General features: G+C 41.8%; 1 protein-coding gene across 1 annotated transcript in view; it reads right to left on the reverse strand.

Moving 5' to 3' along the window:
- LOC124027426 (receptor-type tyrosine-protein phosphatase mu) overlaps positions 1–15,000 on the reverse strand; it is a gene marked incomplete at its 3' end in the record, with an annotated part of 45,113 nt that overhangs the window by 6,948 nt on the left and 23,165 nt on the right. Inside the window, exons 3-5 of the mRNA XM_046339855.1 lie at positions 10,733–10,849; positions 4,511–4,665; positions 3,307–3,442 (exon numbers count right to left, since the gene is read on the reverse strand). Coding sequence (XP_046195811.1) covers positions 3,307–3,442; positions 4,511–4,665; positions 10,733–10,849 — 408 coding nt within the window. The remainder of the gene's footprint in view (positions 1–3,306; positions 3,443–4,510; positions 4,666–10,732; positions 10,850–15,000) is intronic.

Here is a 15,000-nt window from a genome sequence, read left to right on the forward strand (position 1 = left end):
TACCCTACACCACCCCTACCCTACACCACTCTACCCTACACCATCCTACCCTACCCTACCCCACCCTACCCCACACCACCCCTACCCCACCCCACCCTACCCCACCCCACACCACCCCTACCCCTACACCACCCTACCCTACACCAACCCTACCCAACACCATCCTACCCTACCCTACCCCACCCTACCCCACCCTACCCCACACCACCCCTACCCCACCCCACCCTACCCCACCCCTACACCACCCTACCCAACACCACCCTACCCTACCCCACCCTACCCCACACCACCCCCACCCTACACCACCCTACCCTACACCACCCCTACCCTACACCACCCTACCCTACACCATCCTACCCTACCCTACCCTACCCCACCCTACCCCACACCACCCCTACCCCACCCCACCCTACACCAACCCTACCCAACACCATCCTACCCTACCCTACCCCACCCTACCCCACCCTACCCCACACCACCCCTACCCCACCCCACCCTACCCCACACCACCCCTACCCCTACACCACCCTACCCTACCCTACCCACCCTACCCCACACCACCCCTACCCTACACCACCCTACCCTACACCACCCTACCCTACACCACCCTACCATACACCACCCCACCCCCACCCCCACCCCTACCACCAGCCCCACCCTGAACTTGAGGAGTGTGTGTCAGTCAGTCACTCATTTGTTCTCCAGTTGCTGAAGTACCAATCGGCCCGTCGTCGTCTATGAAACATTTGCCCGTTAAATCCAATGACGCCTGTGATTTAAAAGGAATCAGGGTGAAATGATGCATTCAGCCCCTCTATGGATGACTCCAGATGGTGTCTGCTCACACTGAGTCCTTCAGCAGAAACCCAACACAATTCTACCCTGGTCTGTAAAAGTTAGAAGACGGTGCCTGGGATGTTGTTCCCCCCCCAACCTCATCATTGAGCTAAAAACCTGCTCGTTTTTCAAGCCAGTAAAAATATTGTATTTACCCTTTGTATTGTCTGTCTTGTGCCTGCCTGCGCCCCCTTGTCCAGTCTGTGTATTCTACTCTATAGATGATGATGTCATAGATGAGTACCCAGAGACATAATCGTAGTTCGGGAAATGATGATGCCATGTGTTGAACCAGATGAGGACTGTTTAACTGTCGTTGACACCCCCTCTATCGCCTCTCAGTGTACGGTGAACATTTATCCTGTTGTCTAGTCACTTTACCCCTACCTCTATGAAAAGATCTATTACCTAAATGACCTGGTACCCCCTGCACTGTTGTCTAGTCACTTTACCCCTACCTCTATGAAAAGATCTATTACCTAAATGACCTGGTACCCCCTGCACGTGGACTCGGTACTGGTACCCCCTGTACGTGGACTCGGTACTGGTACCCCCTGCACGTGGACTCGGTACTGGTACCCCCTGCACGTGGACTCGGTACTGGTACCCCCTGCACGTGGACTCGGTACTGGTACCCCCTGCACGTGGACTCGGTACTGGTACCCCCTGCACGTGGACTCGGTACTGGTACCCCCTGTACGTGGACTCGGTACTGGTACCCCCTGTACGTGGACTCGGTACTGGTACCCCCTGCACGTGGACTCGGTACTGGTACCCCCTGCACGTGGACTCGGTACTGGTACCCCCTGCACGTGGACTCGGTACTGGTACCCCCTGCACGTGGACTCGGTACTGGTACCCCCTGTACGTGGACTCGGTACTGGTGGACCCCCCTGCACGTGGACTCGGTACTGGTACCCCTGCACGTGGACTCGGTACTGGTACCCCCTGCACGTGGACTCGGTACTGGTACCCCCTGCACGTGGACTCGGGACTGGTACCCCCTGCACGTGGACTCGGTACTGGTACCCCCTGCACGTGGACTCGGTACTGGTACCCCCTGCACGTGGACTCGGTACTGGTACCCCCTGCACGTGGACTCGGTACTGGTACCCCCTGCACGTGGACTCGGTACTGGTACCCCCTGCACGTGGACTCGGTACTGGTACCCCTGCACGTGGACTCGGTACTGGTACCCCCTGCACGTGGACTTGGTACTGGTACCCTCTGTATATAGCCAAGTTATTGTTACTCATAGTGGATTTATTCCTCGTGTGGTTGTTTGTTCTATATTTTTCTCTCTGCGTTGTTGGGAACGTCAGTCAGCATTTCACTGTTAGTCTACACCTGTTGTTTACCAAGGACCCATCAGTCAGCATTTCACTGTTAGTCTACACCTGTTGTTTACCAAGCATTTCACTGTTAGTCTACACCTGTTGTTTACCAAGGACCCATCAGTCAGCATTTCACTGTTAGTCTACACCTGTTGTTTACCAAGCATTTCACTGTTAGTCTACACCTGTTGTTTACCAAGGACCCATCAGTCAGCATTTCACTGTTAGTCTACACCTGTTGTTTTCAAACCACGTGACAAATAACATTTTATTTGAGGTGACGAGACTTTACAAGGGAGGTCGTGGCATTACCCAGATGGGCGACCCAAATTACTACTGTAAATGAGATGTGTGACCTGCATTACTACTATAAATGAGATGTGTGACCTGCATTACTACTGTAAATGAGATGTGTGACCTGCATTACTACTGTAAATGAGATGTGTGACCTGCATTACTACTGTAAATGAGATGTGTGACCTGCATTACTACTGTAAATGAGATGTGTGACCTGCATTACTACTGTAAATGAGATGTGTGACCTGCATTACTACTGTAAATGAGATGTGTGACCTGCATTACTACTGTAAATGAGATGTGTGACCTGCATTACTACTGTAAATGAGGGAAACAACCAGAGTGGGGCTTGAACCACCAACTCCGTGCTTGTGGGGCGGGTGTACTAGCACCTGGGCCTCTTGGCAGAGACAGTCTGTCTGTCTCTGTCTGTCTGTCTGTCTGTCTGTCTGTCTGTCTGTCTGTCTGTCTGTCTGTCTGTCTGTCTGTCTGTCTGTCTGTCTGTCTGTCTGTCTGTCTGTCTGTCTGTCTGTCTGTCTGTCTGTCTGTCTGTCTGTCTGTCTGTCTGTCTGTCTGTCTGTCTGTCTGTCTGTCTGTCTGTCTGTCTGTCTGTCTGTCTGTCTGTCTGTCTGTCTGTCTGTCTGTCTGTCTGTCTGTCTGTCTGTCTGTCTGTCTGTCTGTTACCGTCTGTCTGTCTGTCTGTCTGTCTGTCTGTCTGTCTGTCTGTCTGTCTGTCTGTCTGTCTGTCTGTCTGTCTGTCTGTCTGTCTGTCTGTCTGTCTGTCTGTCTGTCTGTCTGTCTGTCTGTCTGTCTGTCTGTCTGTCTGTCTGTACTGTACCTCAGTCTGCACCATGTTGACTCTCCTGGAGCGCAGCTCTCTGACACAGTTATAGATGTCCACCACGCCCTCTCTCTCTGCCATGTCCAGCATGATGTCAATCACTATGAAACAGCCTGTTCGGCCTGCCCCCGCGCTATAGAGACAGAGACACAGAGAGAGAGACACAGAGAGAGAGAGAGAGAGAGAGAGAGAGAGAGAGAGAGAGAGAGAGAGAGAGAGAGAGAGAGAGAGAGAGAGAGAGAGAGAGAGAGAGAGAGAGAGACACAGAGAGAGACACAGAGAGAGAGAGAGAGAGAGACAGAGAGAGAGAGACAGAGAGAGAGAGACAGAGAGAGAGACACAGAGAGAAAGCGACCAACAGAGACACAGAGAGAGAGAGACAGAGAGAGAGAGAGACAGAGAGAGAGAGCAACAGAGAGACACAGAGAGACACAGAGAGAGAGAGAGAGAGACAGAGAGAGAGAGAGAGAGAGAGAGAGACAGAGAGAGACAGAGAGAGAGAGCAACAGAGAGACACAGAGAGACACAGAGAGAGAGAGAGAGAGACAGAGAGAGAGAGACAGAGAGAGAGAGAGAGAGTCAGAGAGACATAGAGAGAGAGACAGAGAGAGAGAGAGAGAGTCAGAGAGACATAGAGAGCGCAACAGAGACACAAAGAGAGAGAGAGAGAGACACAGAGAGAGAGCGACAGAGGCACAAAGAGAGAGAGAGACAGAGACATAGAGAGAGAGAGAGCGAGAGAGAGCAACAGAGAGAGAGAGGGCGACACAGAGAGCAACAGAGAAAAAACAGAGAGATGAGAAATGTTTACTGTTAATTTGTTATTGTTTATATCACTTTTGTTTATTATCTATTTCACTTGCTTTTGCAATTTAAACATGTTTCCCATGCTAATAAAGCTCTTTGAATTGAATTGAAAAATGTATAGACAGAGAGAGAGATAGCGAGAGAGAGAGAGAGAGAGAGAGAGAGAGAGAGAGAGAGAGAGAGAGAGAGAGAGAGAGAGAGAGAGAGAGACAGAGGGATAGAGAGCTGCGAGACATACATTTCAAAAACTGTATGTAAATGTATAATTGTCAGTAATACTCTCCATGACAGCTTAAATTTCACATTCAGGTTTGGAAGAATTAGATATCAGGTGGTCAGGGTAAGAGCCCCAGGCCCCAGGAGAGAGACAGAGAAAGAGGGGATAGAATCATACCTGCAGTGGATGACCATGGGCCCAGCGTTGCTGAGTGTCTTGGCCTTCACCCTACGTACAAAGCCCAGGAGGCCAGTAGCGTGGTAGGGCACCCCGTGGTCCGGCCACCCTGTGAAGTGAAACTGACTGATCTCGCGGATCTCATGGGCTCCTCTCTGGAGGAGGACAGGGAGGCAAGAGAAAAACAGACGGTCAAAGACAGACACAAAATACACTGTTCTTCAATCAATTTCCAGGTGTCCTCGAGGACTGGAACTCCTGCAGCACGTGTTTGAGTAGCATTAGCGTCTTCACCCAGCTCTCTCTCGATTACATCTTCTGTTTGCTTAGCATGGCCTGCTTCCTCTCGTCCTGAGAGAGGATAATGTTTGTAAGAGGTATTCAAACAAGAGTGTCTCTGTTTGAGAAAATCTAGTCTATCTAACATCCCCACTCGCAAACCAAATGATCAATATAAAAGCATCAAGTAGTTTGTTAGTGTGGAACAGAGCTGTAGTAATGGTAATGTATCGGTAGTAATGCAGTAGTAATGGTAATGTATCGGTAGTAATGTAGTAGTAATGGTAATGTATCGGTAGTAATGTTGTAGTAATGGTAATGTCTCCTTAGTAATGTAGTAGTAATGGTAATGTATCTGTAGTAATGGTAATGTATCTGTAGTAATGTGGTAGTAATGGTAATGTACCTGTAGTAATGTGGTAGTAATGGTAATGTATCTGTAGTAATGTGGTAGTAATGGTAATGTATCTGTAGTAATGTGGTAGTAATGGTAATGTATCGGTAGTAATGTAGTAGTAATGGTAATGTATCGGTAGTAATGTAGTGGTAATGGTAATGTATCGGTAGTAATGTAGTAGTAATGGTAATGTATCGGTAGTAATGTAGTAGTAATGGTAATGTATCGGTAGTAATGTAGTAGTAATGGTAATGTATCTGTAGTAATGTGGTAGTAATGGTAATGTATCGGTAGTAATGTAGTAGTAATGGTAATGTATCGGTAGTAATGTAGTAGTAATGGTAATGTATCTGTAGTAATATAGTAGTAATGGTAATGTATCTGTAGTAATGGTAATGTATCTGTAGTAATGTAGTATTAATGGTAATGTATCTGTAGTAATGTAGTAGTAATGGTAATGTATCTGTAGTAATGGTAATGTATCTGTAGTAATGTAGTAGTAATGGTAATGTATCTGTAGTAATGGTAATGTATCTGTAGTAATGTAGTAGTAATGGTAATGTATCAGTAGTAATGTAGTAGTAATGGTAATGTATCTGTAGTAATGTAGTAGTAATGGTAATGTATCAGTAGTAATGTAGTAGTAATGGTAATGTATCAGTAGTAATGTGGTAGTAATGGTAATGTATCGGTAGTAATATAGTAGTGATGGTAATGTATCCGTAGTAATATAGTAGTAATGGTAATGTATCGGTAGTAATGTAGTAGTAATGGTAATGTATCTGTAGTAATGTAGAAGTAATGGTAATGTATCAGTAGTAATGTAGTAGTAATGGTAATGTATCGGTAGTAATGGTAATGTATCGGTAGTAATGTAGTAGTAATGGTAATTTATCAGTAGTAATGTAGTACTAATGGTAATGTATTAGTAGGAATGTAGTAGTAATAATGGCTATGTATTAGTAGGAATGTAGTAGTACTGATAATGTATTAGTGGCAATGTAGTAGTACTGGTAATGTAGTAGTAATGGTAATGTATCCATAGTAATGTAGTAGTAATGGTAATGTGTCCGTAGTAATGTGATAGTAGTAATTGTAATGTATCAGTAGTAATGTAGTAGTAATGGTAATGTATCCGTAGTAATGTAGTAGTAATGTAGTAGTAATGGTAATGTATCGGTAGTAATATAGTAGTGATGGTAATGTATTAGTAGGAATATAGTCGTACTGATAATGTAATGGTAATGTAGTAGTACTGGTAATGTAGTAGTAATGGTAATGTATCTGTAGTAATGTAGTAGTAATGGTAATGTATCAGTAGTAATGTAGTAGTAATGGTAATGTATTAGTAGGAATGTAGTAGTAATAATGGCTATGTATTAGTAAGAATGTAGTAGTACTGATAATGTATTAGTGGTAATGTAGTAGTACTGGTAATGTAGTAGTAATGGTAATGTATCCGTAGTAATGTAGTAGTAGTAATGGCTATGTATTAGTACGAATGTAGTAGTAGTAATGGCTATGTATTAGTAGGAATGTAGTAGTACTGATAATGTATTCGTGGTAATGTATTTGTGGTAATGTAGTAGTAATGGTAATACATTAGTAGTAATGCAGTAGTAGTGATGCAGTAGTACTGAGCTGTAGTAATGGTAATGTATCACTGGTAATGTAGTAGTACTGGTAATGTATCTGTAGTAATGTAGTAGTAATGGTAATACATTAGTAGTAATGCAGTAGCACCGACAATGTATTAGTAATAATGTAGTAGTACCGATAATGTATTAGTAATAATGCAGTAGTAATGGTAATGCATTAGTAGCAATGTAGTAGTACTGGTAATGTAGTAGTGGTAATGTAATGTATTAGTTGTGATATGGTAATGTTTTAGTAGTAACGTAGTAGTAATGGTAATGTATTAGTAGCAATGTTGTAGTAATGACAATGTATTAGTAGTAATGTAATAGCAGTAGTATTAACAACATTTTAATGTACTGGTAGTAGCAATATAGTAGTGTTAACATAGTAGTAATGTAGTAGTAGTAGTAGCAGTAATGTAGTAGTATTACCACAGTAGTAATGTCATAATGTAGCAGTATTACATCGTAGTAATGCAGAAGTAGTGTAGTAGTAGTAATGTAGAAGTAGTGTAGTAGTAGTAATGTAGCATTAGTGTAGCAGTAGTAGTAGTAATAGTAGTAGTAGTAGTAATGTAGAAGTAGTGTAGTATTAGTAATGTAGCAGTAGTGTAGTAGTAGTAGTAGTAGTAAATGTAGAAGTAGTGTAGAAATGATAGTAGTAATGTAGAAATAGTAGTAATGTAGAGGTAGTGTAGTAGTAGTAATGTAGCATTAGTGTAGCAGTAGTAGTAGTAGTAGTAGTAATGTAGATTTAGTGTAGTAGTAATAGTAGTAATGTAGTAGTAGTGTAATAATATTAGTAGTAATGTAGTAGAAGTATAATAATATTAGTAGTAATGTAGTAGTAGTGTAATAATATTAGTAGTAATGTAGTAGAAGTGTAATAATATTAGTAGTAATGTAGAGGTAGTGTAGTAGTAGTAGTAGTAGTAGTAGTAGTAGTAGTAGTAGTAATGTAGTGTAGTAGTAGTAGTAGTAATGTAGAGGTAGTGTAGTAGTAGTAGTAGTAGTAGTAATGTAGTGGTAGTGTAGTAGTAGTAGTAGTAGTAGTAGTAGTAGTAGTAATGTAGAGGTAGTGTAGTAGTAGTAGTAGTAGTATTGTAGATGGTAGTGTAATAATATTAGTAGTAATGTAGTAGTAGTAGTAGTATTGTAGTAGTAGTGTAATAATATTAGTAGTATTGTAGTAGTAGTGTAATAATATTAGTAGTAATGTAGTAGTAGTAGTAGTAGTATTGTAGTAGTAGTGTAATAATATTAGTAGTAATGTAGTAGTAGTGTAATAATATTAGTAGTAATGTAGTAGTAGTGTAATAATATTAGTAGTAATGTAGTAGTAGTGTAATAATATTAGTAGTAATGTAGTAGTAGTGTAATAATATTAGTAGTAATGTAGTAGTAGTGTAATAATATTAGTAGTAATGTAGTAGTAGTGTAATAATATGAGTAGTAATGTAGTAGTAGTGTAATAATATTAGTAGTAATGTAGTAGTAGTGTAATAATATTAGTAGTAATAATAGTAGTAGTGTAATAATATTAGTAGTAATGTAGTAGTAGTGTAATAATATTAGTAGTAATGTAGTAGTAGTGTAATAATATTAGTAGTAATGTAGAGGTAGTGTAATAATATTAGTAGTAATGTAGTAGTAGTGTAATAATATTAGTAGTAATGTAGTAGTAGTGTAATAATATTAGTAGTAATGTAGTAGTAGTGTAATACTATTAGTAGTAATGTAGTAGTAGTGTAATAATATTAGTAGTAATGTAGTAGTAGTGTAATAATATTAGTAGTAATGTAGTAGTAGTAGTATTGTAGTAGTAGTGTAATAATATTAGTAGTAATGTAGTAGTAGTAGTATTGTAGTAGTAGTGTAATAATATTAGTAGTAATGTAGTAGTAGTAGTATTGTAGTAGTAGTGTAATAATATTAGTAGTAATGTAGTAGTAGTGTAATAATATTAGTAGTAATGTAGTAGTAGTGTAATAATATTAGTAGTAATGTAGTAGTAGTAGTATTGTAGTAGTAGTGTAATAATATTAGTAGTAATGTAGTAGTAGTAGTATTGTAGTAGTAGTGTAATAATATTAGTAGTAATGTAGTAGTAGTGTAATAATATTAGTAGTAATGTAGTAGTAGTGTAATAATATTAGTAGTAATGTAGTAGTAGTGTAATAATATTAGTAGTAATGTAGTAGTAGTGTAATAATATTAGTAGTAATGTAGTAGTAGTAGTAGTATTGTAGTAGTAGTGTAATAATATTAGTAGTAATGTAGTAGTAGTAGTATTGTAGTAGTAGTGTAATAATATTAGTAGTAATGTAGTAGTAGTGTAATAATATTAGTAGTAATGTAGTAGTAGTGTAATAATATTAGTAGTAATGTAGTAGTAGTGTAATAATATTAGTAGTAATGTAGTAGTAGTGTAATAATATTAGTAGTAATGTAGTAGTAGTAGTATTGTAGTAGTAGTGTAATAATATTAGTAGTAATGTAGTAGTAGTAGTATTGTAGTAGTAGTGTAATAATATTAGTAGTAATGTAGTAGTAGTAGTATTGTAGTAGTAGTGTAATAATATTAGTAGTAATGTAGTAGTAGTGTAATAATATTAGTAGTAATGTAGTAGTAGTGTAATAATATTAGTAGTAATGTAGTAGTAGTAGTATAATATTAGTAGTAGTAGTAATATTAGTATAGTAATGTAGTATAGTAGTATTATAGTAGTAGTGTAATAATATTAGTAGTAATGTAGTAGTAGTGTAATAATATTAGTAGTAATGTAGTAGTAGTGTAATAATATTAGTAGTAATGTAGTAGTAGTGTAATAATATTAGTAGTAATGTAGTAGTAGTGTAATAATATTAGTAATATTAGTAGTAATGTAGTAGTAGTAGTAGTATATGTAGTAGTAGTGTAATAATATTAGTAGTAATGTAGTAGTAGTAGTATTGTAGTAGTAGTGTAATAATATTAGTAGTAATGTAGTAGTAGTGTAATAATATTAGTAGTAATGTAGTAGTAGTGTAATAATATTAGTAGTAATGTAGTAGTAGTGTAATAATATTAGTAGTAATGTAGAGGTAGTGTAATGCTATTAGTAGTAATGTAGTAGTAGTGTAATAATATTAGTAGTAATGTAGTAGTAGTAGTATTGTAGTAGTAGTGTAATAATATTAGTAGTAATGTAGTAGTAGTAGTATTGTAGTAGTAGTGTAATAATATTAGTAGTAATGTAGTAGTAGTGTAATAATATTAGTAGTAATGTAGTAGTAGTAGTATTGTAGTAGTAGTGTAATAATATTAGTATTAATGTAGTAGTAGTGTAATAATATTAGTAGTAATGTAGTAGTAGTGTAATAATATTAGTAGTAATGTAGTAGTAGTGTAATAATATTAGTAGTAATGTAGTAGTAGTGTAATAATATTAGTAGTAATGTAGTAGTAGTGTAATAATATTAGTAGTAATGTAGTAGTAGTAGTATTGTAGTAGTAGTGTAATAATATTAGTAGTAATGTAGTAGTAGTGTAATAATATTAGTAGTAATGTAGTAGTAGTGTAATAATATTAGTAGTAATGTAGTAGTAGTGTAATAATATTAGTAGTAATGTAGTAGTAGTAGTATTGTAGTAGTAGTGTAATAATATTAGTAGTAATGTAGTAGTAGTAGTCATCCTAAACCCCTGCAACTAATCCAGAACACTACAGCCTGGTGTTCAAACATTCCCAATCTCTTTTCTGTCCTGGCACCCCAATGGTGGAACCAGCTTCCCCCTGAAGCCAGGGCAGCAGAGTCCCTGCCCATTTTACAAAAACATCTGATACCCTACCTCTTCAAAGAGAATGTTAAATAATCCCTCAGCACCCCGCTGCCCCCCTCACGGCCGACCCGGAGTAGCAGTCTCACCTTCTCGACAGCGAAGGTCCGTATGACGTACTCTGACAGTAGCTGCGTCTCTATGAGGGTCACCTTGATGTCTCTGTAGATCTCTGTGTCGTCCGGCCAGTACTTACAGCATTTCACCTGCTTGACAGAAACACACCATGGTAACATAACACACAACACCATGGTAACAGAACACACACATCATGGTAACAGAACACACACACCATGGTAACAGAACACACACACCATGGTAACAGAACACACACACCATGGTAACAGAACACACAACACCACGGTAACATAACACACACCATGGTAACATAACACACACCATGGTAACAGAACACACACACCATGGTAACAGAACACACACACCATGGTAACAGAACACACACACCATGGTAACATAACACACACCACGGTAACAGAACACACACCATGGTAACAGAACACACACACCATGGTAACATAACACACACACCATGGTAACAGAACACACACACCATGGTAACAGAACACACACACCATGGTAACAGAACACACACACCATGGTAACAGAACACACACACCATGTTAACAGAACACACACATCATGGTAACAGAACACACAACACCACGGTAACATAACACACACCATGGTAACAGAACACACACACCATGGTAACAGAACACACACACCATGGTAACAGAACACACACATCATGGTAACAGAACACACAACACCACGGTAACATAACACACACCATGGTAACATAACACACACCATGGTAACAGAACACACACACCATGGTAACAGAACACACACACCATGGTAACATAACACACACCACGGTAACAGAACACACACCATGGTAACAGAACACACACACCACGGTAACAGAACACACACACCACGGTAACATAACACACACCATGGTAACAGAACACACACACCATGGTAACAGAACACACACACCATGGTAACAGAACACACACCACGGTAACAGAACACACATCATGGTAACAGAACACACACACCATGGTAACAGAACACACACACTACGGCAACAGAACACACACATCACAGTAACAGAACACACACATCACAGTAACAGAACACACACATCATGGTAACAGAACACACACACCATGGTAACAGAACACACACACCACGGTAACAGAACACACACCACGGTAACAGAACACACACATCACAGTAACAGAACACACACACCATGGTAACAGAACACACAACACCACGGTAACATCACACACACCATGGTAACATAACACACACCATGGTAACAGAACACACACACCATGGTAACAGAACACACACACCATGTTAACAGAACACACACATCATGGTAACAGAACACATAACACACACCATGGTAACAGAACACACACACCATGGTAACAGAACACACACACTACGGCAACAGAACACACACATCACAGTAACAGAACACACACATCACAGTAACAGAACACACACATCATGGTAACAGAACACACACACCATGGTAACAGAACACACACACCACGGTAACAGAACACACACACCACGGTAACAGAACACACACATCACAGTAACAGAACACACACACCATGGTAACAGAACACACAACACCACGGTAACATCACACACACCATGGTAACATAACACACACCATGGTAACAGAACACACACACCATGGTAACAGAACACACACACCATGTTAACAGAACACACACATCATGGTAACAGAACACATAACACACACCATGGTAACAGAACACACACACCATGGTAACATAACACACACCACGGTAACAGAACACACACCATGGTAACAGAACACACACACCACGGTAACAGAACACACACACCACGGTAACATAACACACAACACCATGGTAACATAACACACACACCACGGTAACAGAACACACATCATGGTAACAGAACACACACACCACGGTAACAGAACACACATCATGGTAACAGAACACACACACCATGGTAACAGAACACACACACCACGGCAACAGAACACACACATCACAGTAACAGAACACACACATCACAGTAACAGAACACACACATCATGGTAACAGAACACACACACCATGGTAACAGAACACACACACACCATGGTAACAGAACACACACATCATGTTAACAGAACACACACACCATGGTAACAGAACACACACACACCACGGTAACAGAACACACACCACGGTAACAGAACACACACCACGGTAACAGAACACACATCACAGTAACAGAACACACACATCACAGTAACAGAACACACACATCACAGTAACAGAACACACACCATGGTAACAGAACACACACACACCATGGTAACAGAACACACACATCATGTTAACAGAACACACACACCATGGTAACAGAACACACACACCACGGTAACAGAACACACACCACGGTAACAGAACACACACCACGGTAACAGAACACACACCACGGTAACAGAACACACATCACAGTAACAGATACTTCAGTTATTGTACGTATCCAGTTAGGTGGTTCAGTTGCCAAACATTTAAGGCGGTCTGTGAGTCTTAAGTTTGTCTAAAGTTTGCAAGCTATGACCAGAATAAAAAGAATAAACCTACGACCAGAATAAAAAAGTCTAGGAAATGGTGACATCATACAAGTGACATCTCACATTTCTCCTCTTCAAATTCAATTTCTACACGTCCCTCTCGAGTCAAAAGTGAGGTTCGGTCCATATTAGTTTGGTTCATGGAGTGATCCGCAAATGGAAATGTTATTTATCGACAGATCTCATTTATTACAGAATGGTTCTCATTCTCACGTCGATAAGAGTGCAAATTACCATTTCTAAAGGAGGAAAGATTTCAGTCAGAACTCAAACCTGAGATCACGTTTGAAAGAATGTGAAGCGAGAATGTAAAAGGAAATGGTGTATCTACCATGGGAGAAAATGGGAGAAAATGAAATTACTACCCCCCACCACCTCCACCTCCATCAGCATCACCACCACCACCACCACCACCACGACCACCTCCATCAGCATCACCACCACCACCACCACCACCACCACCACCACCACCACCACCACCACCACCACCACCACGACCACCTCCATCAGCATCATCACCACCACCACCACCACCACCACCACCACCACCACCACGACCACCTCCATCAGCATCATCACCACCACCACCACCACCACCACCACCACCACCACCACCACCACCACCACCACCACCACCACCACGACCACCTTCATCAGCATCATCACCACCACCACCACCACCACCACCACCACCACCACCACCACCACCACCACCACCACCACCACCACCACCACCACCTCCATCAGCATCACCACCACCACCTCCATCATCAGCATCACCGCCACCACCACCACCACCACCACTAGTATCAGTGTTACCATTACCCCCCCCCACCACCACCACCACCTCCACCACCACCTCCATCATCAGCATCACCGCCACCACCACCACCACCACCACTAGTATCAGTGTTACAATTACCCCCCCCACCACCACCACCACCACCACTAGTATCAGTGTTACCATTACCCCCCCACCACCACCACCACCACTAGTATCAGTGTTACCATTACCCCCCCCACCACCACCACCACCTCCATCAGCACCACCACCAACTCCACCACCTCCATCAGCACCACCACCATCAGCACCACCACCAGCACCACCTCCAGCACCACCTCCATCAGCATCACCACCACCACCACCACCACCACCACCCCCCACCACCACCACCTCCATCACCACCACCACCACCACCATCACCACCACCACCTCCATCACCACCACCACCTCCATCACCACCACCACCACCACCACCACCACCCCCCACCACCACCACCTCCATCACCACCACCACCACCACCACCACCACCACCACCCCCCACCACCACCACCTCCATCACCACCACCACCACCACCACCACCACCACCCCCCACCACCACCACCTCCATCACCACCACCACCTCCATCACCACCACCACCACCACCACCACCACCCCCCACCACCACCACCTCCATCACCACCACCACCACCACCACCCCCCCCACCACCACCACCTCCATCACCACCACCACCACCACCACCACCACCACCACCCCCCCACCACCACCACCTCCATCACCACCACCACCACCATCACCACCACCACCACACTATTCACATCGTTAGACAAGCAGAAAGGAGAAACATTGAGGATGAAATCAAAACCATGGAGGTATTATGTTAGAATGGTAATTTTGATGAGGA

The sequence above is a fragment of the Oncorhynchus gorbuscha genome, unplaced genomic scaffold (assembly GCF_021184085.1).
Source record: "Oncorhynchus gorbuscha isolate QuinsamMale2020 ecotype Even-year unplaced genomic scaffold, OgorEven_v1.0 Un_scaffold_3209, whole genome shotgun sequence".
NCBI lineage: Eukaryota > Metazoa > Chordata > Actinopteri > Salmoniformes > Salmonidae > Oncorhynchus > Oncorhynchus gorbuscha.